Source organism: Osmerus eperlanus, chromosome 24 (assembly GCF_963692335.1).
Source record: "Osmerus eperlanus chromosome 24, fOsmEpe2.1, whole genome shotgun sequence".
NCBI classification, from domain to species: Eukaryota; Metazoa; Chordata; class Actinopteri; order Osmeriformes; family Osmeridae; genus Osmerus; species Osmerus eperlanus.
In genome coordinates, this window is record NC_085041.1 from 4,432,146 (window position 1) to 4,456,163 (window position 24,018).

General features: G+C 51.9%; 1 protein-coding gene across 8 annotated transcripts in view; it reads right to left on the reverse strand.

Annotated features, from left to right (window-relative positions):
* patj (PATJ crumbs cell polarity complex component) overlaps nucleotides 1-24,018 on the reverse strand; it is a 72,478-nt gene that overhangs the window by 48,081 nt on the left and 379 nt on the right. For 7 of the 8 annotated variants that reach the window (XM_062450679.1, XM_062450680.1, XM_062450684.1 and 4 more), the window contains 20 exons: nucleotides 23,688-23,724; nucleotides 23,143-23,196; nucleotides 22,627-22,805; nucleotides 20,976-21,173; nucleotides 20,394-20,533; nucleotides 19,945-20,149; nucleotides 16,504-16,632; nucleotides 14,434-14,718; nucleotides 14,167-14,269; nucleotides 13,947-14,035; nucleotides 13,512-13,659; nucleotides 11,885-12,034; nucleotides 10,197-10,276; nucleotides 9,842-9,898; nucleotides 9,524-9,658; nucleotides 8,427-8,603; nucleotides 8,261-8,332; nucleotides 7,749-7,955; nucleotides 576-785; nucleotides 38-148 (listed from right to left, as the gene is read on the reverse strand). In XM_062450679.1, the coding sequence (XP_062306663.1) occupies nucleotides 38-148; nucleotides 576-785; nucleotides 7,749-7,955; nucleotides 8,261-8,332; nucleotides 8,427-8,603; nucleotides 9,524-9,658; nucleotides 9,842-9,898; nucleotides 10,197-10,276; nucleotides 11,885-12,034; nucleotides 13,512-13,659; nucleotides 13,947-14,035; nucleotides 14,167-14,269; nucleotides 14,434-14,718; nucleotides 16,504-16,632; nucleotides 19,945-20,149; nucleotides 20,394-20,533; nucleotides 20,976-21,173; nucleotides 22,627-22,805; nucleotides 23,143-23,164 (2,697 nt within the window). In that variant the 5' untranslated portion in view covers nucleotides 23,165-23,196; nucleotides 23,688-23,724. The remainder of the gene's footprint in view (nucleotides 1-37; nucleotides 149-575; nucleotides 786-7,748; nucleotides 7,956-8,260; nucleotides 8,333-8,426; nucleotides 8,604-9,523; nucleotides 9,659-9,841; nucleotides 9,899-10,196; nucleotides 10,277-11,884; nucleotides 12,035-13,511; nucleotides 13,660-13,946; nucleotides 14,036-14,166; nucleotides 14,270-14,433; nucleotides 14,719-16,503; nucleotides 16,633-19,944; nucleotides 20,150-20,393; nucleotides 20,534-20,975; nucleotides 21,174-22,626; nucleotides 22,806-23,142; nucleotides 23,197-23,687; nucleotides 23,725-24,018) is intronic. The other variant, XM_062450682.1, reaches the window with a different exon arrangement.

Consider the following 24,018-nt stretch of genomic DNA (forward strand, 5'->3'; position numbering starts at 1 on the left):
GAGAGAGATTGAGAGAGAGATTGGATCCTGTAGTTACCTTGGGCACAGGCAGGTGGGTGAGTGGGAGAGACGCCCGCGGGTCTCGGTCTCCTGTCGGCCCCTCGGAGGGTGCCTGTGGCCCCGGGCCCCTCACCTCGGCCCCCTCCACCTACACGGCCCAAAACACACACAGAGGACAATAACCCCCTGACGCTAAACACACAGAGAGAGAGACAGAGATAGACATAGAGACAGAGGCAGAGAGACAGAGAGAGAGAGACAGAGAGAGAGACAGAGAGCGAGACAGAGAGCAAGAGACAGAGAGAGAGAGACAGAGAGAGACAGAGAGAGACCGAGACAGAGAGACAGAGAGCGAGAGAGAGAGCAAGAGAGAGACAGAGAGCGAGAGATAGAGAGACAGAGAGAGAAAGACAGAGAGAAAGACAGAAAGAAAGACAGAGAGCGAGAGATAGAGAGACAGAGAGAGACAGAGAAAGAGACAGAGAGCGAGAGATAGAGAGACAGAGAGAGAGAGACAGAGAGAAAGACAGAAAGAAAGACAGAGAGCGAGAGAGAGAGAGAGCTGTGTGTCGTACCACCAGGGGCTTGCGGAGCCCCAGGGTCACGGGGCCGGACGGGGCAGCCTTCAGCACCTCCACGGCCTGCTCCAGGCTGCAGGCGTCCAGCCGCGTGGCGTTGACAAACACCAACTGGTCCCCCGGGAGCACGGCCCCGCCGCGCTCCGCCACGCCCCCGGGCACCAGCGAGCGCACCACGATGACGGAGCGAGAGGGGTCCACCGGATCCTGCGGGGGGCGCCAGAGACCAGGGAGAGGAGAGGGAGAGACAGGGAGAGACAGGGAGAGACAGGGAGAGGAGAGGGAGAGACAGGGAGAGGAGAGGGAGAGACAGGGAGAGGAGAGGTGGAGAAAGGAGATGAGTGGAGGAGAGGTGGACAGAGGAGATGAGGGGAGGAGAGGTGGAGAGAGGAGAGGTGGAGAAGAGGTGGAGAGAGTAGAGGTGGAGGAGAGGTGGAGAGAGGAGAGGTAGAGGAGAGGTGGAGAAGAGGTGGAGAGAGGAGAGGTGGAGGAGAGGTGGAGAGAGGAGAGGTAGAGGAGAGGTGGAGAGAGGAGAGGTGGAGAGAGGAGAGGTGGAGAGGTAGAGGAGAGGCGATCGAGTAAATTAGAAGCCGTTTCCATAAACAGAGACAGTACAGGATCATCAGACACCATCATCATCAGCGTTCAATACTTCACCACCACTGACCCCTGTGAAACATCTAATGACTCTAACTAACGGAGAGGGATGTGTGTGCGCGCGTGTGTGTGTGGAGGGGGGAGACAAGAGACATCTATTCTAGTCTTATTGCCTTCTGCCATCTCTCACTGCAGCCCTGACAGCGTGTGATGGGTCAGTGCACTAACAGTAACCACTTTGGCAGCGCGGGAAGTGTCCTTGAGCCAAGGCTGGACAGTAAAGCGTGAGAGGTCAGGGGCATGAGAGGTGAGGGTGCGTCGGAGGGGCAACCGTAGAAATCGGAGGGGAATCAACAGCAGACGGTGAACACACACCTACAGACACACACACACACACAGTATTGGCCTACAACAGCAAACACGCTTCTCGCATGTTTAAACAAAACCGCAAGGCGACACAGAGAGAGCAGCACTGCCAGCCCCCCAGCCCTCTCCTCCACCCAGCCCCCCCCAGCCCTCTCCTCCACCCAGCCCCCCCCAGCCCTCTCCTCCACCCAGCCCCGCCCAGCCCTCTCCTTCACCCCGCCCCCCTCCCCAGCCCTCTCCTCCACCCAGCCCCCCCCAGCCCTCTCCTTCACCCCGCCCCCCTCCCCAGCCCTCTCCTCCACCCAGCCCCCCCAGCCCTCTCCTTCACCCCGCCCCCCTCCCCAGCCCTCTCCTCCACCCAGCCCCCCCCAGCCCTCTCCTCCACCCAGCCCCCCTCCCCAGCCCTCTCCTCCACCCAGCCCCCCCCAGCCCTCTCCTTCACCCCGCCCCCCTCCCCAGCCCTCTCCTCCACCCAGCCCCCCCAGCCCTCTCCTCCACCCAGCCCCCCTCCCCAGCCCTCTCCTCCACCCAGCCCCCCCCAGCCCTCTCCTCCACCCAGCCCCCCTCCCCAGCCCTCTCCTCCACCCAGCCCCCCCAGCCCTCTCCTCCACCCAGCCCCCCCATCCATCTCATCCCCCCATCCCAAAGGACAGACAGGTGAATATACTGGAGGCCTCTACACAGCTCTTCCTGTCCAAGTGTCACAGGTATCAATCACCTACAAAGGCATGCCCGGCTGTAAAACTGCAATTCAGCACCAATTTGATGCCGAGGACAATATATTTGATGACCCATATGGACGGCTTTTAATGTGACGAGCGGCAATATAAAAGTGATTAACAAGTGGTTATTTCGGGATAACAACTAAGGCTGTACAACTGTAATTACTGAGGACTATCTATCTGTCTATAGGAAGGGAAGGGGGGGGGGGGTGGTCGTAATTCTAGCTGCGGGGGCAGGGAGGTGATATGTGTGTGTGTGTGTGTGAGAGAGAGAGTCGGTCCTGAACAGGTGGGAAGAGAGGACTGGGCTTCTGGTCAGGAATGCTGACTCCCCTTCCTGTGGGAGCTCAATGGGAGAGTCATTTGAGGGAGGGAGAGAGAGGGAGGGAGAGAGAGATAGAAAAGGGATGGAAAGAGCGAGAAAGAAAGAAGAAAGAGAGAGGGGATGAAAAGAGAGGGAGAAGGGATGGAAGGAGGGAGGGAGGGAGGGACGGAGAGGCGGAGACAGGGATCAGAAGGGTTGAGTTAAGGAGGACGACAGGGTGTCTACGTGTGGAAACGCACACGTAGACGTGTGTACGGACCATGCCGTACACACGTACACACACACACAGCTCGAGACAAACTGTCTCTTCTGTCTTCCGCCCTGCCTTAAATCAGTGGGTTTGTTGTTTTTAATACCAACGCCTCGCCACTCGTTGAGAAGCAGAGAGAGTTTTTGTGCTTCCAAGCCAGCTGAGCTGAGCCTGACCCAGACTGCAGAGCAGCACCACAACAAGGGCCGCTTCTCTCTAGAACTGGGTCAGACAGCACCACTCCAGGTCCAATTACTGGGCCCTGATTACACTGCTGTGTGCTGGCAGGAGGGGGGGGGGTGTACAGAGAGAGAGAGAGAGAGAGAGAGAGAGAGAGAGAGAGAGAGAGAGAGAGAGAGAGAGAGAGGGGCAAAGTGAGAGAGATACAGAGAAAGAGAGGGGGGTAGCATGAGAAGGTGGAAGGGCGGTGAAGAGGATGAACAGTGGCTGGCTGGAGACAGGTACTGAGACAGAGTAAAACAGAAAATAAGAACATTAGAGGTGGATTAAAAAAAGGGTAGAAAAAAAGAAGCAGTTTGATGGGACAGTGGGGTGGAGGGGTGGAGTGAGGGAGGGAGGGGTGAAAGAAGTTGGAAGTTCTACTCCAGCTGGTCTTCTTAGAACACACAGGCTGCATTGTCCAGGTCCGGGGTTGGAGCCAAGCAATGTTTCACCTCCGCCCCACTGTACCCCTCTACACACACACACACACACACACACACACACACACACACACACGCACGCACATGGTGATGTCAGCCGAGCGGCAGTTACTGTCCAGATGAGGACATGGGGATGGTGAAGGTGTGTACATGTGTGCGGGGGCACACATGTGGGGGTGATGGGGGACAACAGATGCCAAAGGAGAGCTGTGGAGGGGAGAGCTAGGGGAGAGTTAGGGGGGAAGGAGAGAGAGACAGAGACACAGAGAGAGAGAGAGAGAATGAGCGAGTGTGAGAGAGAGAGAGAGAGAGAGAGAGAGAGTGTGTGTGAGAGAGAGATAGAGAGAGAGGTAGAGAGAGAGAGGCTGACAAACCACTGTGTACAGTATGGATTCGGAGGCCTGTCAGCATGCAATAAGTCGTCCATCTCTTATTTATGTTTCCGCTCGAGTGCTGCGCAGATTTAAGGCTCTATATAAAACTGAGTCTCATCAGGACAAGGAGAGGAGGTGGGGGGGGGGGGGGAGGGGGCAGAATGGAGGGAGGAGAGAGAAGGGATGGAGGAGGAGGGGTGAGAGAGGATGGGGGAGGAAGTTCTGGCAAAGGGAGCAGCTGTTCCTCCATGTTGCATCCTGGAGGTCAGTTCTGATTCAGAGACACTGACACTTGCAGCCCAGGAGCTCGCCATGTGGCTGGCTAGGTATTGGCCCCGCTGTTTTAGGCCAATCAAATGACTTTGTGGGCATATTTCAAAATCACAGAGGCTTTTAACTATGGACATTAGGAAAGCTTCCTGGAGCCTTATACATCATGAGACGTGACGGTCCAGGCCCAGAGACTGGGCTGGCTCCAAACTTATTTCCTTTCTCAAATTCAGAGTGCGCACGTGCACATAATATGGCCGCCAGCCGTAATGCCTCAGCCTTGCAAACACGGTGGGGGGGGGGGAAACTAAATGTTGTATCGATGTGCAGGTGCAGCTCTTTCTGAAGCTGGAAGGCAGGTTCTGTATGGGATCCTAACCACTTCTGGTATACGGCAACAGGGACTCTCTCTCGGTCCGCGCAGAGAAACCACCTCTTGCATTCTGGTGGTGTGCTGGGGAGAAAGTTCCAGAACTCCTTTGAGAAGAGAGTTCTAGAATTCGACTGTCTCTCCTTTAAATGAGTGTGAAACGTACTTAAAAGGAACGACTTCTCTTCAACCTCGCTCATTCTTGCCAGAAAACTGAAAGAATAAAGGGATGGGAGAGTAGAAAAGAGAGAGGACGAAAGGAGAGAGAGAGAGAGAGAGAGAGAAGGGGAAAGGAGAGACAGAAAGTAAGTGGGGTCTTCAATCAAGATCACTTACAGAGAAATTCTATGACTGAGGATTACACCAGCTTTGTGGAAATAAGTGGAAAGAATGATGACTTTTAAATGGTGCGTGTGTGAGTGTGTGTGTGAGTCCTGCCAAACCCGATCCCCCTGAAGTGAGACCAGGCCCCCCGCCGTGTTGCTCAGAACACTCTGCACACACACGGGGGGGGGGGGGGGAAGGGTCGGGGGGGTTCATCAATCTCTATTACTGGTGGGAGGGGGTGGGGGGGCGGACAGCAGGGGAGGTGAGTGGGGGGGGGGCACACACCAGGGAGACCCCATCGTTAGCTAGCATATCTCTGTAAGAATGATCCCAGTCACGCGTCTCACGTTCAAACAGGCTCCGCCCTCCCGCCCCGGCCCCTCCCACGCTGATGTGGCCAGCGCGGGACCATGAGCTAGCGTGGCGTCTGGAGAGGCACAACCACAGGAGCCTTCATGTTCCCTCATGGACAAGGCCCTCAGCCAGATCTCACACTGATAGTGTGTGTACAGTGTGTACAGTGTGTGTGTGTGTTTGAGGTTTGTGCTGCATATATGTGTGTGTGTGAGAGGTTTGTGGTGTAAGGTGTAAGGTGTGTGTTTGAGGTTTGTGCTGTGTGTGTGTGTGTGTGGGTGTGTGGTGACCCCTCAAGTCAACAGTGCTGTACAATAGGAAGCCCTACAGTGCTGTACAGGCAGCGTGGAGCAGATTACTGTACAGTCACTGTTACTGGGCAGGCTGATCAGCCCAGAGCAGCTCACTGCTGCAGACACGCAGGCCCCAGAAATCAATGCTGCTTCACTGCCTCCAGGGCTAATTCAGCTACTGTAGTACAGAGAGGGAGAGAGTCGTTAGCATGGAGAGAGACACAGAGAGACAGAGTGGGTGAGAGAGAGAGACACAGAGAGACAGAGTGGGTGAGAGAGAAACACAGAGAGACAGAGAGAGAGTCAGAGAGAGAGTCGTTAGCGTGGAGAAAGGGATGGAGCAGAGTGGGTGAAGGAGAGAGAGACAAAGAGAGACAGAGAGAGACTAGTGTGGAGAGAGGGAGGGAGCAGAGTGGGTGAGAGAGAGAGAGAGAGAGAGAGAGAGAGAGACACAGAGAGAGAGAGTCATTAGGGTGGAGAGAGGGAGGGAGCAGAGTGAGAGAGTACTGTGAGACACAGAGGGAGAGACACACTGTTCAGGCTCTCAACTTCATACCTTACCTTTCTATTTCGAGCTGTATTTGATTAAAACTGTTCTTGTTTTAAAAGGCAGTATGGTGTCATTTGTAAGCAGGCTACAATCTATATATATAAAAAAAAAACGGAAGCGTTCAAATTTGCAACTCTCACCCACACGTAAAAGATTCAAAATAACGCTACCATACAGTAGTCAGTAAAATGAAACTGTACCAAATACTGTGTGCAGAATTCTTCCTTACACACACACACACAACCCCCCCCTCAGGCAGAGGACAACCACACACACACACACTCACAGGGCACTAACCTGCTCTAAACAGTGAGGGCTCAGCTGGTGCCGGAAGAGAGGAGGAGGAGGCGAGGGAGAGAGGGAGAGGGAAGCAGAAGGAAAGTTCTGGAGGTCTTTGAGGTGAAACAATAGCTTCCTGGAATGTGCGCGTGCCTAAAGGTACACATCCACACCAAACATCTCAAAGTGCACCTTCCATCCCAGTCTAAACATCACGAATGCATCGTGTTTCCGATTCCTTTTCCTCTGACAAGTTCTAGCCCCACGTCCAAGTGACCAGGGAACTCTCGACAGTATCTCTATGAACCTGAGATTGATAATCAGAACTGTTTTATCATCACTTGCTTCATTCAGAGAGCAATCATCCAATTCTTACTCCAAACAAAGTCCCTTTCAACGTTGGCCGGTCGAGCCTTCGTGTCTATTGGAAACGGCGCTAAAAAATGAAAGTCAGATGGGTTCAATAGTTCTCTATGGTTCGCAATCTCCCTGAGACTGTAAGCAAATGGAGATAAGAGAAGCCTCTTATTTGAAACTTTACCATAACCTGTAACTGGGCGCACGCACATGGAGAAAAGATGTGGTCCTCCATCAAACCGACGAGACGTGAGATACTCATATCATCATCTCGTCTGCTGGGTTTGTCTATATTTCGAAGGCTTTGAGTCTTGATAGAGAGAGGGTGTGTGTGTGTGTGTGGAGAGGGGGTGGGGGTTTAGAGGCAGGAGGGGGCTCATCCAGGTTCACTGCTCGTATTACTGCTATTAAACAGCCACGCGACTGTGTCTGGGTCTGGTGGGCCATCACTCTGGGCCCTGACACAGCACCATGAAACTGGGATCTCAGACTCGTCCTTCAGCCCGGCTAGAGCCAGCTCACAGTGAGATCAGGTGTGGTCTACGCTACTGTGGGTACCATTACTCAAAAAGTGCTTTATTTACCGAGACGCCCCCAACAGTCCTGCATTGGACTCAACACCCCTCACTTGATTTGGGACTGGAATATTTCATGGGGTTGCATGCTTAGGCCCACTTCATCCAAACCCTACTCTAGTCACAGATGTAAACAGTTCGGTTGGCACCACCCTCCCTCCCTCCAACCCTCCTCTCTCTATCCCGAAGATCTTGCATTTATCAATTTGTCTGTGTATTTTCCAAGCATGTCCAGGCCTAAACGCCAGGTTCTAGCAAGGGTCAGTGCTGCTGGTACTTGGGATCAAGATCTCATGTTCCCCCTCTATTTACATTCCCCTAGGAATTAAAGAGGGAGGGAAGGATGGAGGGAGAGAGAGAGAGAACTGGGGAAGTGGAGGGGAAAGAGAGAGAGCAGGAGAGAGAGGGAGCAGGAGAGAGAGAGAGCTGGGTGAAGGAGGGGGGGGGAGAGACCAGGGTGGTGGTCTGCAGGTGTGCAGGCCATGTGGAGACCCTCTACCTGGTAGTCCAGGATGCTGAAGCCCAGGCCCTTTTCTCCCTTCTCCAGCTGCAGAACCTGGACGTCAGGGGACCAGAGAGCCAGCTCTCCCTCCTCCTCCTCCTCCTCCTCTTCCTCTTCCTCCCACTCCTTCTCTTCCTCTTCCTCGGGGTCCCTGTGGTCCTGGGGCGTGAGGTCCACAGGCTCCTCCTCCAAGGTCACATGGTCCTGGTTGGGTAAGGCACCATGGAGTTACCAACACAGATATTCTTTATGATGGCACGGTCTGGAGTGACAGGAGCACAGAGAGCAAGGGTAGGAGAAGGAAGGAGAGAGGGAGAGGAGGAGAGAGGGGAAGGAGGGAGGGAGAGGGAGTGGAGGAGGAGGAGAGAAGGAGAGGGGAGGGGAAGGAAGGAGGGAGGGAGGGAGAGGGAGTGAAGGAGGAGAGAGGGAAAGGAGGAGGGAGGAAGAGGAGGAGAGAGGGGAAGAAGGGAGAGGAGGAGGGAGGGAGAGGAAGGGAGAAGCTAGCCTACCGAGAGCTGGTCGTAGCCAGTGTCTCTGGTGGAAGGCTGTCCGGCCAGAATAGAGGACAGCTTCAGTTCAATCTGGGGGGAAGTGAGGAGGCAAGGAGACGGGTCACATGGGGGGGGGGGCTGGAGGGTGTCTACATTAGTGTGTGTGTGTGTGTGGCGTCCTCACCTCGTCCAGCCGGGCGTCGGGGCCGTGGGAGCCCCAGTCCTCTGGGTCGGGCTGGTACTCGCTGCCCTCCTCCTGGGCCAGGTGTCTGCAGCACACCAGGGTGAAGGGGGGGGGCACCTCCCGCAGGAACGCCAGCGCCTCCCGCCTCGACTTCCCGTACAGCTGCACCCCGTTCACCTACACACACACACACACACACACACACACACACACACACACAGACACAGACACAAGGACACAGAGTATTCATTTGGTGATGAATATCAGTGTGTGCGCATGCGTACTGTGTACAGGAGTGTGTGTTCTGATCAGAGAGGCTGTGTCTCTGTATTGGGACCAGATTGTCTGCTGGGCAGCTTCATGCTGTCTAGAGGAGCAGGCTGCACAGGAGCTGCTGGAGAGCCCTGCCCCGCTAACAACCATCTGCCCTGCCAGAACCCCTCTACAACCCCCCACCACGCACCCCCTTCATGAAGACTCGTAAAAAAAAGAATCCAGCATCTTGGGTATCAACAGTTGTTGTGTGTGTGTGTCTGTTTTTATGAGGGTGATGAATGCAATAATTGGGCATGAACATAAGCTAAGCTGCTAACCAGAATTAGCCACAAGCTAAACGTGAGCCTCCACAGAAGATGTGCTGCACCTTCTGGCGTGGGCCCCGCCCCCTCCTCCGGCCTGGGCCCCGCCCCCTCCTCCGGCCTGTCTCTGCTCCCACTGCCGCCACCAGCTCGCCCACCTGTGCCACCTAGCTGACGATGCTTGTGCCACGGCTGCCAACAGCAACAGGCTGAGGGCACAGCAGAGAGAGCGCGCCGAGCGCGGCCGAGGAGGGGAGGGGGGAAGCAGGAAGAGGGGGTAGGCAGTGGGAGCGGAGGCAGGGGAGGGAGGGGGGGGGGGTGTGTGCAGATGGCGGTGCTGTTTAGTCCACTCACCTATCTGCACAACCACACACACTACCCCCCCCCCCCCCTGTTTGTGTGCAGGTCTGTGTGTGTGTGTCCTCATTTGCATGTATGTGCATTTCCATGTGTGTCTGCATCTTTGCGTGCGTGCACGTGTGTGTGTGCGCATGTCCGTGTGTGCGTGCGTGCGTGTACCTCCAGCAGCTCGTCCTCAGGCCTCAGGGCTCCGTGCTTGGCGAGCGGAGCCCCGGGGGCGATCGAGGAGATGTAGTGATGGCCGTCGAACGAGTCCAGCTCCACCCCCAGACGCATGGTGTGGATGGGCAGCAGCTGCACCACAGAAGAAGACAGGAAAGAACAAGGGGGGCGGGACATCACTTCCTGGTTGTACAGCCGCAGCTTTTTAACTGAGGCGTGGCAGCACAAGGCAGGGACAGAGAGAGAGGGGAAGACATGCAGCAAAGGGCCCAGGCCAGGCGGGAACGTGCGTTGAGGCCTCAGACAGCACCTCACCTTGGAGAACTTCTGGAGCTCAGCGTCGTCCTCGATGACTGGGTCCAGCTCCACAACCTGGAGGACAACCAGAACCAGGGGCTGAGTCATTCTCCACTCCACTACTCACTATTCTGCCTTACAGGTTTTGTTTTTTTCCTTGACGTGTTCGCCGATCTGTGACGCCCTCTAGTTCAGGAGGACGTTAAGAGTTGCTGCGCAAACTTGATTGGATTTGAGGACTTGCTATGCAGCGTTATTCTCCAGTCTGGGTACAGTAGAGGATGGCCTTGCCTATCCAGTCTGTCTGGGTACATTAGACCTGGCTAAGTGGAGGTGTGTGTGATGTAGGTGTGTGTGTGTGTTTGTGTCTCACCATGACGTCGTACTGAGGGCCCAGGGCCTGCTCCCATTTAGCCCTGAGTTCCTGCTCCGTCACTGAGACCGCCTCGACACCTGCAACACACAACCACACAGCTGAAACTGGACAGGGCCTGTGTGTGTGTGTGTGTGTGTGTGTGTGTACGTGGGTCTGCATGCGTGTGTGTATATAGGGGGGAGGGGGGTGTGCCTGTGTGTGTATATATGTGCGTGCGTAGGAAGACCACAATATCATTTTACCCTCATCAACCTTCCTTTAGCGATGGAGTTTGATTGAATGAGAAAAGTCTAACTCAGAACACAGAACAGGCTACGAGGTGATTTCCTGTATCGAAAGAAAATAAAACAAGGCCTGAGCCAATGAATAGTCATGATACAGGCTCGTTTTACAGTTACCCCGGGGCAAAGTCACAAGCCAAGAAAACGTACATAGTGTGTGTGCGTGTGTGTGTATATAATACAACCAGACACGCGCACATACACACGTTTTAAGAATAATCGTATGTGAGCCCGCTGTAAAACCTGCAGTTCCGAGTACAGCACCTGATTAAATTAGCATTGCTAACCTCGCCATCACAGAACAGTTAATCTCAAATGCTTGGCTGAATAAGTCCAGTAATGCATAGTTATGGGCCCGTCAGGGGGAGACTACCGGCCATCTGGGCGCCAGACAGAGGGAACAACAGCATGACATGTGTGGAGGCCCTGCCACTCGCCCACCTCTCCTCCTCACCCACCCCCTTCAGCCTAACCCCAGCCCTCACCCCAGCCCTAACCCCAGCCCTAACCCCAGCCCTAACCCCAGCCCTAGCCCCAGCCCTAACCCCAGCCCTAACCCCAGCCCTAGCCCCAGCCCTAGCCCCAGCCCTAACCCCAGCCCTAACCCCAGCCCTAGCCCCAGCCCTAACCCCAGCCCTAACCCCAGCCCTAACCCCAGCCCTAACCCCAGCCCTAACCCCAGCCCAGCCTCTCTTGATAGGGAGAGATAACGTGATATATATCTTACACTGTGACCCCTTTATCTAGGTGGTGGTGTGTCTGTGTGTGTGTGTGTGTGTGGGGGGGGGGGGGGGGGGGGCAGAATGTGAGGCGGGAGAGAGGCAGGGTGGGGGTGGAGGGGAGGAGGAGGATTGGGAGGTGAGGCAGGGGGAGAGGCAGGGAGGGTGAGAGGAGGGGAGGATGGAGGATGGAGTTACACTGTGGCCTGGGAGTGACCCAGACCCAGAGGCATGGGAAAGGAGGAGGGGCAGACGACACATGATCAGGTGGCGAGCGCTGAGGTAGCTTGTGACTGTGTGTGTTTGTGTGTGTGTTTGGGGGGGGGGGGGGGGGGGGGGTAACCAGCACCCCAGGATGGTGCCCTCTCTGTCCCCTCATCAGCAACTGGATCTGTGTTTACAGAGCAGCATGGGTGTGTGTGTGTGTGTGTCAGTCTTTCTCTCAGAATGACAGCTCCCTGCATTTGGAGAGCAGAGAGGGCTTGGGAGTGGACCTACGAGGCAATGAGGCGTGGGTCTGTTAGTGTGGGACTGTGTGTGCGTGTGTGTGGTGGGACTGTGTGTGTGAGACTGTTTGTGTATGTGATGTGACAGAACGGTTTTTGTGTGATGGGACTGTGTGTGTAAGTGTGATGGGACTGTGTGTGTGTGTGTGTGTGTGTGTAGGCGGGGGGGATGAGCTCACCTCTGGCCAGCTGTGTTTTGCTGGTGTCCAGGCTGGACTGCGGGGCCTCCAGGGGGAGGCTGGGGGCCCCGGGGGCCCTCTGGAGGTCTGAGGACCGCGCCTTGACCTCGGACGACCTCTTCAGGGAGACGCGCGACGGCTCTCTCTGGACTGTAACACACACACACACACACACACACAGACACAGACGTGCATGAGAACACACGCTAAGCACACAGGAAAAGACATGCACGCTCACGCATTGCACGCGCGCTTTGTGTGCACTCGCACACTGCGAGCACGCACACACACACACACTTTCTGCGCGTTCACATACTTTGCGAGCGTACACACTTTCTGCACACACACACACACTCCTCGTCCCTGTGGTGCTCTTAAACAGAAGAGGGGCTGGCATATCCACATCAGCAGCCTGGCCAGGCAGGAGACTTGAGGTGCTCGGGAACAAGGGCCACTCCAGAACCACGTCGAGGGCTATTAGTTATCCACATCCACCGCCGAGCTGGGATGACCGAACGCAAGCGAAGCTGCCCACTCCACCGTGTGGACTCTGTTCTAACGGCGCTCCGTGTTCAAATAACATTACGTCAGGACCTCTCCCTCGGTCCAGATGTAGGACCAACACTTGATACTGTTTTTCCCTCCAAAATATCCACTTCTAGGTTTTAGTAGCGGGCGCTGCGGCCGGAGTGGTCGGCTGCTCTGGGACCGGGGAACAAGTCCTCCAGCTTAGTTACTTCAGCCTCTATACACACCACAGGGGAGTATCTCCATCCAGGCATTAAACAGCCGCGAGTCTGTAAGAGTCTACGCAGACCCCGGTTCCCCCGGTCCCTTTCACTGGTACCGTAAAACGCACATAGCGAGTACAGTTTCAACCGAGTCCTCCGAGGGGGGGAGGGTGAGGGGGTGGCGGAGGGGGGAGAGTACATTTTCTACCAAGTCTTCCCTAGTTCAAAACGAGTGAGGCCATCGCGAGGGAGGGAGGATGGGGGTGAGGGTGGTCCGGACTAGCTTATTTTAACAAGCTTACAGTCTCACCCTTTCCCAGATCTCATTACCCGCTAGTGTAATAACAGCAACGACGTTGTGGGGAGATAAGAGTCCCACAGCTCACTCTTCTAAATCACCTCTCCTTCACTACGACCAATGACAGTGCTGCAGGCCGGTGGAGGCCGGCGTGGCCAGGGGGGCTGGACAAGACAAGAGATCATACATCTTTTAAGGTCTGCTCTGGGCCGCGCAGAGACTTAAGGTGGTCGAAAAGAAATGAGAAAGAGATGTAAACAAATTTGTCACCTTTATCTTCGTTTTGGGGGCTGCGCTGATAATGAAAACGCACAAGGACAGAAGCAAACAATTGGCTGGAGGATTGAAAAGCGGCTTTTGATGTCGGCTCCTGTCCTAGTGGTGCATTGGTCCCATTGTTTATTTTACTTAACGTACGTGACTCAACGTCTTACTTTCCGCACCAACGCTCGCATAAAAACTTTCGTATCTTTCGACAAAATTAACACAAAAACCACTGAGTAATCCACGAAGGAACCCTCTAGTACCTCACCTGGGGTTCTAACTAAACCTCTCGGAGGGGGGGGTTCTACAGAGAGACCACTTCCTGGTCGGGTACCTTTGTCCAGGGATCTCTCCAGGACGCGGGCTGTGGGTTTGGGGGCGGCCATCTTCCTGACCAGGGTGAGGTGGACTGTCTGGCCCGTCTGCTTCATCACATGCAGCACTTCCTGGTTGGTGAAGCCCTGCAGACTCACCCCGTCCAGCTGGGGAGACGGATCCAGGAACCAGTTACGGATGAGGAGGCGCACACACACACACACACACTTGTTAAAGTTCGCTTTCACATACACACACACACACACACACTTGTTAAAGTTCGCTTTCACATACACACACACACACTTGTTAAAGTTCGCTTTCACACAAAACACACACACTTGTTAAAGTTTGCTTTCACACACACAAACACACACTTGTTAAAGTTCGCTCTCACACACACACACGCGGGCACACAAGGTGGATGACAGGCTGGGGGGGGGGGGGGTCTCACCGCTATGATCCTGTCATGCACGCGGATGTTCCCGCTCTGCTCGGCGGCGCTTCCCGGCACCACGTGTTTCACGAACACACCCACGGCGTCTGAGCACGGCAGGGAGGAGGAGGAGGAGGACAGCCTTTACAACGTTATCAACAAGGACCCGCTCACCAGGACAGTGACAGAGGCAGCCCACCAGGGAGCAGACCAGGCGGGGGCGCGTGGCGTGGCGTACCTTCGCTGGTTAAGGCGTTGTAGCCAATGATAGAGATGCCTAGGCTCTGGCCCTCCTTCTTGGTTAGAGGCACTTCGTGGATCTCATAGCCCTCCAGGTTGGGCTGCAACAACAACATGGACACTGCTGCTTCAACATGGAACAGCCTCTCGTGTTGGAAGTATTTGAAGATATGTGTGTGTGTGTGTGTGTGTGTGTGTGTGTGTGTGTGTGTGTGTGGGGGGGGGGGGGGGGGGTTGGTGGGTGCATCAACCAGACGCCACTCACGGTGCTGCTGACCCTGCGCTGGGTGAGCGCGGGGGGCGGCAGGGAGGAGACGGGGGCGGCGCTGGGCGGGGGAGGGGGCAGGGAGGAGACGGGGGCGGCGCTGGGCGGGGGAGGGGGCAGGGGGGGCCCCGCCACGGGGGTCTGGACCAGGGGGTCGCGGGCGATGAGCATGTGCACGCGGCTGCCGCAGCCCTGCAGCACCTTGACCACCTGGTCGCTGGCCAGCCCCTGGGTGGGGGTCTCCCCGATCTGCAGGATGTGGTCGCCCGTACGCAGGCGCCCGTCCTGGAGGGAGAGACAGAGAGAGAGAGAGAGAGAGAGAGAGAGAGAGAGAGAGAGAGAGAGAGAGAGAGAGAGAGAGAGCAAAAGAGTGAGTGAGCGTAAGACAGAGACAGACATGCAGAGAGCACATAAGGAGACAGACAGAGAGAAAGAGAGACAGAGAGAGAGAGACATGTGGGGAGTTATAAGGAAGGATGAGAGGACCACACCGCACTGGACAGAACAGGCCTACAGCACCAGCAGCATTCATAGCTGGGAGAGTTTGAACATCGTAAAACATACGGCATTCAGCAGGGAGGTCATGGATGGCCAGTTCCTCTGAAACACCCGAAAACCTATCCAAATGATCACATTGCTAGATGTGCCCCTTATTAACTAAACCTGCAAATCCAGGAGAGAGAGAGAGAGAGAGAGAGAGAGAGAGAGAGAGAGAGAGAGAGAGAGAGAGAGAGAGAGAGAGAGAGAGAGAGAGAGAGAGAGAGAGAGAGAGAGAGAGAGAGAGAGAGAGAGAGAGAGAGAGAGAGAGAGAGAGAGAGAGAGAGAGAGAGGAGAGAGAGAGAGAGAGAGAGAGAGAGAGAGAGAGAGAGAGAGAGAGAGAGAGAGAGAGAGAGAGAGAGATGAAAGGAGTCTGATGCATAAACCAGAGCAGAAGTCTCCTCTACTTTCTCCCCGTCTCTGTTCCACTGGACCACGGGGGTGCATTGAAGCCGGCCGCGGCCATTAAACGTTGAAATGGGAAACGCCAGGGCGGACAAAGCCCCAATTTTGACAGCTTTTTTGGAGCATAAGATCTAGTGATGTGTGAAATGCTGCACTGTGCCTTCAGAACAAGTAGGGGTTTGTTGCCCGGGTCCTCGGACACTCCGATAGAGAAAAGAGAGAGAAAGAAAGAGAGAAAGAAAGGGGGTGGTGGACGGGAGAAGGGGGGGGGGGGGAGAGAGAAGGTTCACAAACGGGGACTGGGAGTTTTTTCCGAATTCAGATTTTTGTCCTGGATAACACCGTTTCTTAAAGAGGCTAAAGCTAAGTTTTTTTTTATGTGTCCTTTTACTTTTTTATCAAATCAAATGACATGTTCCCCAGTTAACTCTCAATAGGGCTTACAACAGAAAAGTGAAAACGAGGGGGTAAAAAAGCAAAAAAACGCCGGCCTGCTTGAAAATGAGCATGGACCGTTTGGGAGCATCTGGAGGCCTGAGGCCACACCCTCGCAGAACGGGTGGGGGCATCTAGAGGCCTGAGGCAACACCCTCGCAGAGCGTATGGGTGACGGCTGGATGTTCAAACTCCATCCTACAAGCGTCGAGGCTGTAATCCCCTTACAAGGTGAATATACCCTCCCTCTCACGCTCAAAGGCTATTACAATGTAATCAAGCCCTTTTGTGCGCAGGACTTTGCATTAAATCGACGGGCGGTTACTATTCATAGGGGGATAACTGTAGGATCAGAAAAGAGAGGAGGCAAATTAGACAGGCTGTAAGTACGTAGTGATGGCTCAACACAATGGAAGACCTGTCTCCACTATACCTGCAGGTCACACACCCAAATACTTACTTCTTATGTCATCTAAAGTATCAAAAGTAACATAAGTGTGTTTTCAAGAAGTATGTTTCTAGATTCGGCTATGGTTATGATCCGAATCCCAAAACGATTCCACAAGATGACCAACACCATCATTAGGGTTGAGTGAAATTAAAAGAACTGTCAGCGCTATCGATAAGAAGCCTAGGGTACAGCCACAACGTGTGTGAGCCAGTGTGTGTGTGTGTGTGTGTGGACGTCCAGACCTTGTCCGCCACGCTGTTGGGGACGAGGGTCCTGACCACCACGCCGGTGGCCTTGCCCCCCACGATGCCGAAGCCCAGGCCGGAGCCGTCGTTCAGCAGCTCGATGTGCTCCACGTGGCCCCACTGCTCCTGCACGACACACACAGTCAGCGGGGGAGACACCTGCCTCTTCACGACACACACAGTCAGCGGGGGAGACTCCTGCCTCTTCTGCACTCACGACACACACAAGCTCCAAAACCATCGTGAGAAATTAACACATCTCGTTTTAGAGTTCCCAGGCCATTTCTATGGATTTTCTTTACACACATTCTGAAAATCGATAGGTAAGCTTTGGAGGAACTTGGTTCAGCCTGAATTAAACATGATCCTTTTTATTTTGTGGTAAAGTGATACTGCAGTTCAACTCGGGTTGGTTAATATTACGTGCACCTGTACCTAATTGCAGGCACCTTAAAACCTGTATATGGGGAATGAAGTCAGGCAGATTATCCCAATGTTTTGGATTAGTGTGTGAACCAACTAAATAAACCACCAAATACCAACAAATTGAGTCTGTGTTGTTATATCATGATCATCAAAAAGTTTCTCACTAAGAAAACTATTATTGAACTTGGCTGTGCAGTCACTCTGGATCTTACAAACTTGAAACATTTGAAATATAAATGTCTGACCCAAAGAAAACATCCGTCAGGGAGTCTCTTGGGTCCTGTTTTCCAGTCTGTGTACCTCACTGATCTCTCCTTCTCTCTACCTTTCTCTATCCCTTACACACACACACACACACACACACACACCCACACACACACACACCTCCTGTCCTCATCACACACTCCGATCTCCAGGTTCTTTATTAACTGGCTGCAATCAGAGCGGCTCTCCTCTCTTATTACACACACTTATCAGATGGGGGGGCTTCCTCTGTCGTTTGCCCTCTATCTAATGAAACCTCATTGTGGCCCACAACTCCATCCCCAGGAGACTAAGCCCCCCCGCTCTCCCAAGCCCTTATCCCCGTTACAGAAAAAGAGCCGTTTCCCAGATAAGAACCGGAGCTACAAAGCCACAGATGTGCAGTGACGGCTCGGGGGCTTGTTTGACGTCCTGCTTGATAATCGAGCATGTTTCCTAACGGGAGGGGGAGGAACAGTCACGTCATTCAAACGTTGTTTATTGGGGGGGACCATGCACGTGTCGTTTTCGAATCAGTTTGTTCTCCGGTTCCTCAATCCATTACACCTTTGTATATAGGTATAGATATATATATATAAAGGCAACAACTGCAGAAACTTTTGCTCGAAAGTTCACTTGTTTTGTTTCACACTTAAATAACTGATAATGTTCAAGGTTTAAAAAAACAATCACAGGAAGTAAAAGAAGCTAAATGTAATTTCCTTCCATGTTTACAGTTCTGTCCCCTGAAATGTAACGTGATCGTTAGACAAACACCGCAGGGTTTTCCTACGGAATCCAAACAAACTTCTTTAGGTATGGGCCCGACATAATGCGAAAGCCAGAATGAGACCTCAAGAGACTGCACTTTAAGCTTCAGCGAAAACGGTTGTACTGTGAACAAGACCAGAACAAGGCTTCTAGAATATTCATCATTGTGTTTCTTTAGATCCAGGAAATGAACAGCGATTAGGATAACATTCTCAAACATCTCTGTGTTGTTAGGCAAGAGAGGTGGGTGTATGAGAGAAAGAATGCACCAGGGCAACATTCTCTTACAGCGTGTAGACTTCTGAACGTGCGACCCAAGAGCCCAGGACCCTGTTCACTTTTCAGTTGGTAAATATTTTCTCAGCTTTCCACGATAAGGAGACATGTTTGCACGGACTGTTTAATGGGGAGAGATTGAGCTGAGGGACTTTTGTTTGAAGGGATGACTCACTCAGTGGATGAGTATGGGGGAAGAGAGTGACGCAATGGCCGGAAATATTTGATTGATAGGTGTCTTGGTGAGAAGTGCTGATTGGGTCATGGACACTCCTGGTCTCCACTAGAGGAAGGAGGAGTATAGGCCTGTTTCCTCCATTGATGTCGGTTCATGACAAAATCAACAAACACAAAAAAAAAAAATTAATTTTGATTTATATCTGCTTATTTTAAAGGTGTCTTATTCTTTGTGTTTACTGTCATTCCTTCTGTGACAAATTCGAACAGAGGGCAGGATAGGACACGAGCCAAGCCAACACTTAACTGTTCTAATGGCGGGAAATCAGCGCTGCCTGGTCTGTTGTTAGTGGTGGATTGGCTTGGCTTTGGGTGACAGATAGTTAGCTAGGCCAGGGAACAGCAATAAAATCAAATCCAGACTTTCTTTTTTTTTTTTTTGCAGGCGCTCCATTAAACACGACCTCAAGAGAAACACTGCATGAATAAAACAAAAGCAGTGGGCCGGGTCCCGATATGCAGGATGTGGCCTTGATCCAAAGAGGATTAAAACAAGAGGGAATAGTGAAATACCATACAATAATGACCCCAAAATAGGTAATACATTATCATAATGGGCTGGAGCTAACCTGTGTCGTATCGTTTGCATTAAAATTGGGTCTGTCTGGCACACGTTTTGACAGCGCTCAAACTTTCCTCGCATTTTTTCCACAGAGGTATTTTTTTGGCGGGCAGCAATTTTTTCCCCCCCCTCTTGGTTATTTAATTAAAGAGAGGTGGGACCGCAGTGTTTGTTTCCAGAGCTCGGGGTTAATTCCGTCCGTCAACCTTGCTGTTGATCCACCTTCGTCTCCGTGGCGTTTATTTCTCCATCCAGAGAAAACAGAGAGGGGTCGGCCTGAGTCAACCATGACCCATCTCCTCACCTCGCTTTCCGTGGAAATTGCAGTTCCATTTCAGCCCCATTAAGTTTAATAGTAATAATGCTTTGATAATGATTCCTGCTAGTCACGTCCTTCTAAGTTACCTGATATCGCATAACCAAACGGAAAAGCCAACAGGACATTTAATGAACTGTGTGGAAAAACGTGTTGATGGTTGAGAAGATGAACTACTGTAGGGGAGCCTTGGAAACGTGGCTTCAATAAGGACAACCACTTTCTGGGAAACCCAGAAACAATCTCTACAATATGGAGGAAGACTTTCTCTGAGCCCTTAACCGTTTGACTTCCATGTCATGTTTACATTGACTGAGCCAGAGCGAGCAGACTTAAATACATATTGTCAGCTGCAATCCAGCAAGCGAACCAATAAGGGGATTTCCTATTGGATTTAAGAACATAAGTGTACAGTGTTTAAGTGTGTTGTTCATGTGTCAAAGAGTTGGAGTGTAACAGAGCCCACCCTTGTCTCGGGATTGACTGGCATGGTAACAAGATACCCCAACCTCCTTTCCTCCAAAACACACCACATATATATGTCGGTATATATACACCTGTACATTGACAATACAATACATATCCAGCCCCAGGTTTGCTCCCCTACCGTGTGAATGGGCGTGGTCGTGCCGGGCCACGGGGCCGTTCCGGGCCACGGGGCCGTCGTTGGGGCTCCGTCCCTGGCCACCACCAGCTCCACCCGCTCCCCAGGCTGCTGCAGCAGGGCCAGGGCCTGCTGCTGGGTCACGCTCTGGTCCAGAGCCGTGCCGCTGATCACCAGGACCTGGTCGTTCTCCTGCAGTCGCCCGTCTCTGCAGGGCGAGAGCACCGTGGGGGGATGGGTGTCATTCTGGGTGCTCAGAGGAACTGAGAGGATCTACGTCCTAATATCGCACACCAAACTGCTGAGGAGCTGCCTTTCTCCTCAAGGTGACTTTTGCAGGGTGTTCCCAGCTGCCATTGTTCATAAGAATTAGTTCTGAATGACATGCCTGGTTCCAAAATAATCAAATAAATAAAAAGACAGACAAGAGGTGATGGGGGTGGGGGGCTGACCTGTGTGCCACGCTCCCAGGCTGCACCTGTCGGATGAAGACCCCGTGGCCCCCGGTTCCCTGCGGACGCAGGCCCACCACGCTGAAGCCCAGACCCCCAGAGAGGGGCTTGGGCAGGGAGATGTGCTCCGTCTGGCGCCCCTGGGAGACAGCCCCACGGTGGTCAGTGGAAACACAGACGTGACTGGAGAAGAGCTGCGTTTTCTTTTTACTGTGGCGTTGCTTTTAGTGTGGAACAGCCTAAACTGTAACTCATTTATATCCTTTTTAAGAAAATACGTGTGGGATTTTATTCGATATTGACAGGCTGGATTATTGGTCATTGAGGAAATGTGAAGACAGCTCACGTGTAATATTAAATAAAATGTATACACTAGATAATTCCTTTGAAAAGACTTCAAGGCCTACAGTATATGCTCGGTATCTTCCTGAACACCTTTACTGAACATGCACACAACCCACACCCCCGCTCGTGAGCCGTACGCCTCACAGCCCTGGTAGCAGCACACTCCCCGTGGCATGCTGGGACAGCAGACATGGAGGGGGGGAGGAAAGGCGTGGGCAGAACAGGTGCAGCCCTCACCTTGGCCACGCTGTCGATCCATCTCTGGAGCTGGCCGGGGGAGGGGCGACCTGCTGGGGACGGGGACGCGCTATTGGACAGGAGAGAGGCCTGGCCGGACGTGGCCAGGCTACTGGCTGGGCGACTGGCGCTGACTATCAGCTGGCCCTTCCTGGAGAAGTTGAACTCGCTGCAGGCATCCGGCGGCATGCAGTTTAGCTGCATGGGGAGAGAACAGAGGGAGGAGGAGGAGGAGAGGAAGGGTTTTAATCATCCTAGGTTTGGTCGTGTGAGCAGGTTAGTGTGTAGAGGATGAGGCTGATAAAGGTGCAGTGAAGAAGCCACGGATGTATGAACTCTGAGCCAAACTTTTCCCTAAAAATGACTTTATACATAACTAACCAGGATCAGGAGGGCTGTAATAGTATTCATTTTGGGATGGTTTTCTGAAAGCTCCTGAATTGAATGCATACATTTTTCACACTACTAACTGCGAATTCAGCAGTTAGTAGTGTGAAAAATGTGTTTTTTTGTCTATATCAGACTGAAGTAGATCAAAAACATGCATAGGATTAAGATAATTTAACATTTCAGTAAAAAAAGCAACAATCTCATTAGCAAGTGACGACAACAACCAGTTGAGGCTTGCACTCCAGACCACAGCAAGCTACATTCCTGAACACCAGATTTTCCCACGATAATAGAACACTCCGGAGATCTCCGTTAGATAGCACACAGGACAATGCAGCTAAACAAAGCTGCCCTTCTAGGCAGAGGCGACGTCGGCAAAATAAAAATGGAGAACGAGGGGTGGACCAGGGGTGGGGTGGAGGGTAGAGAGAAGGGAGAACAAAAATCAATAGTTTCCTCCGCACTTCTCGCTGGTCCCAAACAGGTAATGTATTAATGACCTTTAGACTCACATTGTGGAAACTTATCAGTCTCCTGCTTATTTAGCCCGGGCTGACGACGCAGGTTCCAGGCCATTTCATCAATATTTCTCAGACAAGGCCGTTACTCAAACCAAGACAGTAGATATTAAAGCGTGATAGATCTGCAGGGGGGGGGGGGGAACACACACACTCCCCCGCGTCGCCACCCCCGGCTTTATATCCACAATACGTTTTCACCTGACGCATTCATAGACACTTGTCTGACCTTCGCAGCACTTACTATATGAAGACAAGCGTCGGTTATAGCCATTATCTTAATTTGTCCAGTGTATTGTTTATTGTAAAGAGTTCTGTCCCCCCCTCGACGTCAATAAAAACACATCCTGAATACAAATGAAACCACAGAGAGGTTTCAATGCCTCCTAGGCTTCAGGAAAAGGTTAAGAAAATCATTTTAATGTCTATCTATTGACCACCCTAAAAAAACACTGGCACTGAAGTCTACCAGAACCGGAAAAAAACACTTTAAGTAAGTAAAATGTATTTGTATAGCACCTCTCTCCGATAAAAATCACAAAGTGCTTCACAACAAAACAAAATACAACACCACAAATTAAGATACAACATTTGAAATAGAAAACATGACAATCAACCATAAAAACCCCTCGACTAACTAAAAATGTTATACAAATAATCTAAAAACGGTGACATTCTGTGATATGTGAATAAAAAAACAACTAAGGTGTGTGTGTGTGTGTGTGGGGGGGGTCCTGCGTCACCTGCTCTTTGAGCTGTTTGATGGAGTGCTGGAGGGTGAGGATGTGTCCTAGCAGTGGGCTCTGCAGGGCCTCCCTCAGCTCGGCCAGCCTCTCGCTGTGGGTCCACTCCTCCCTCTGGACCAGCTTGGACTGGAGACGCTCCAGGGCCTGCAGCACCTGCTGGCGCTCCTGACTGGAGACTGGACACACACACACACATACATACATACATACATATGTACATACACACACATACGCATACACATACATACACACGCACACACACGCATACACACACACGCATACATGCACGTACACAAGCACATGCACACACGCACAAAAACACACACACACACACACATCAAAGATACACAGATAAATACAAGCACACAAAGAAAAACATACCCATACCATATTGATACAGATACACATATAGACCATACACAGATTGAAATGCATAGACACGACACACACACATTGGCAGAGCACGCATCATGAAAAGTGAATCCAAACACTCAGAATAGGATAAGCAATTACCTGTTGGGACATTTTCATACATTGTCCAAGTGATCAGTTCTTCAGTGCATCAACCTATTTCGGGGATGAAGGGGAAAACATGAACCTCACATCAGACATCCATTCAGACAAAGTAACCAAATATAGCCTAAACATGTTTAAATTATGCCACATTTGTACATGTAAAAAGATTTTGCTGTTCCATATTTAAAGTTACTTTTCCTTCAAGTGTATATGATCTATTACGGGACACAACTTCATCTTTTGCACCATACAAAAACACTATATATAAAATGTAGCCTAAGCCAATATAAACAATTGAAAATATGTTTGTTGGTTAAATAATTGAATGTAAAATCTTGAACTGGTTCTGTAAGTACAGCCAGGCAACACGGTGCAGTCTATTTACATATCAAACTTCCACGGTAAATATAAATATTGTTAGCTACCTCTCTGCTGTAACAAGTTAACTTGGATGACAAAATCAAACGTGACAGACATAACCTACTTTCTGACTAACACATTCAATTGTGTATTCATAGCTTTGATTTTGTTGAAGCACTTACCTGTAACGGGAGGTCTACGGTGGTGTCCGCACCTTACCTGAAAGCAGGAAGTGAAACTCAGCTGAGCAACAAAAGGGGGAGGTGACAAATAATGTACTGACTTTCAGAGCTGGAAAACATACATAATTAACTATTTAATAGGTGCTCATAAACTGCGAGAAAAGTCTTTAGAAAACCAACTTATTTAGTACATTTACCTAGCCTAGCCACCAAAAGTAACTAACATTGCGACGGTGTAGAAGAAAGGATGAACGAGACGTAAATGTATGCAACAGGTGCACAAAGTGTACTAACAGCCAGTATTGGCTTGATAACTTTGGAACAAAAGCAC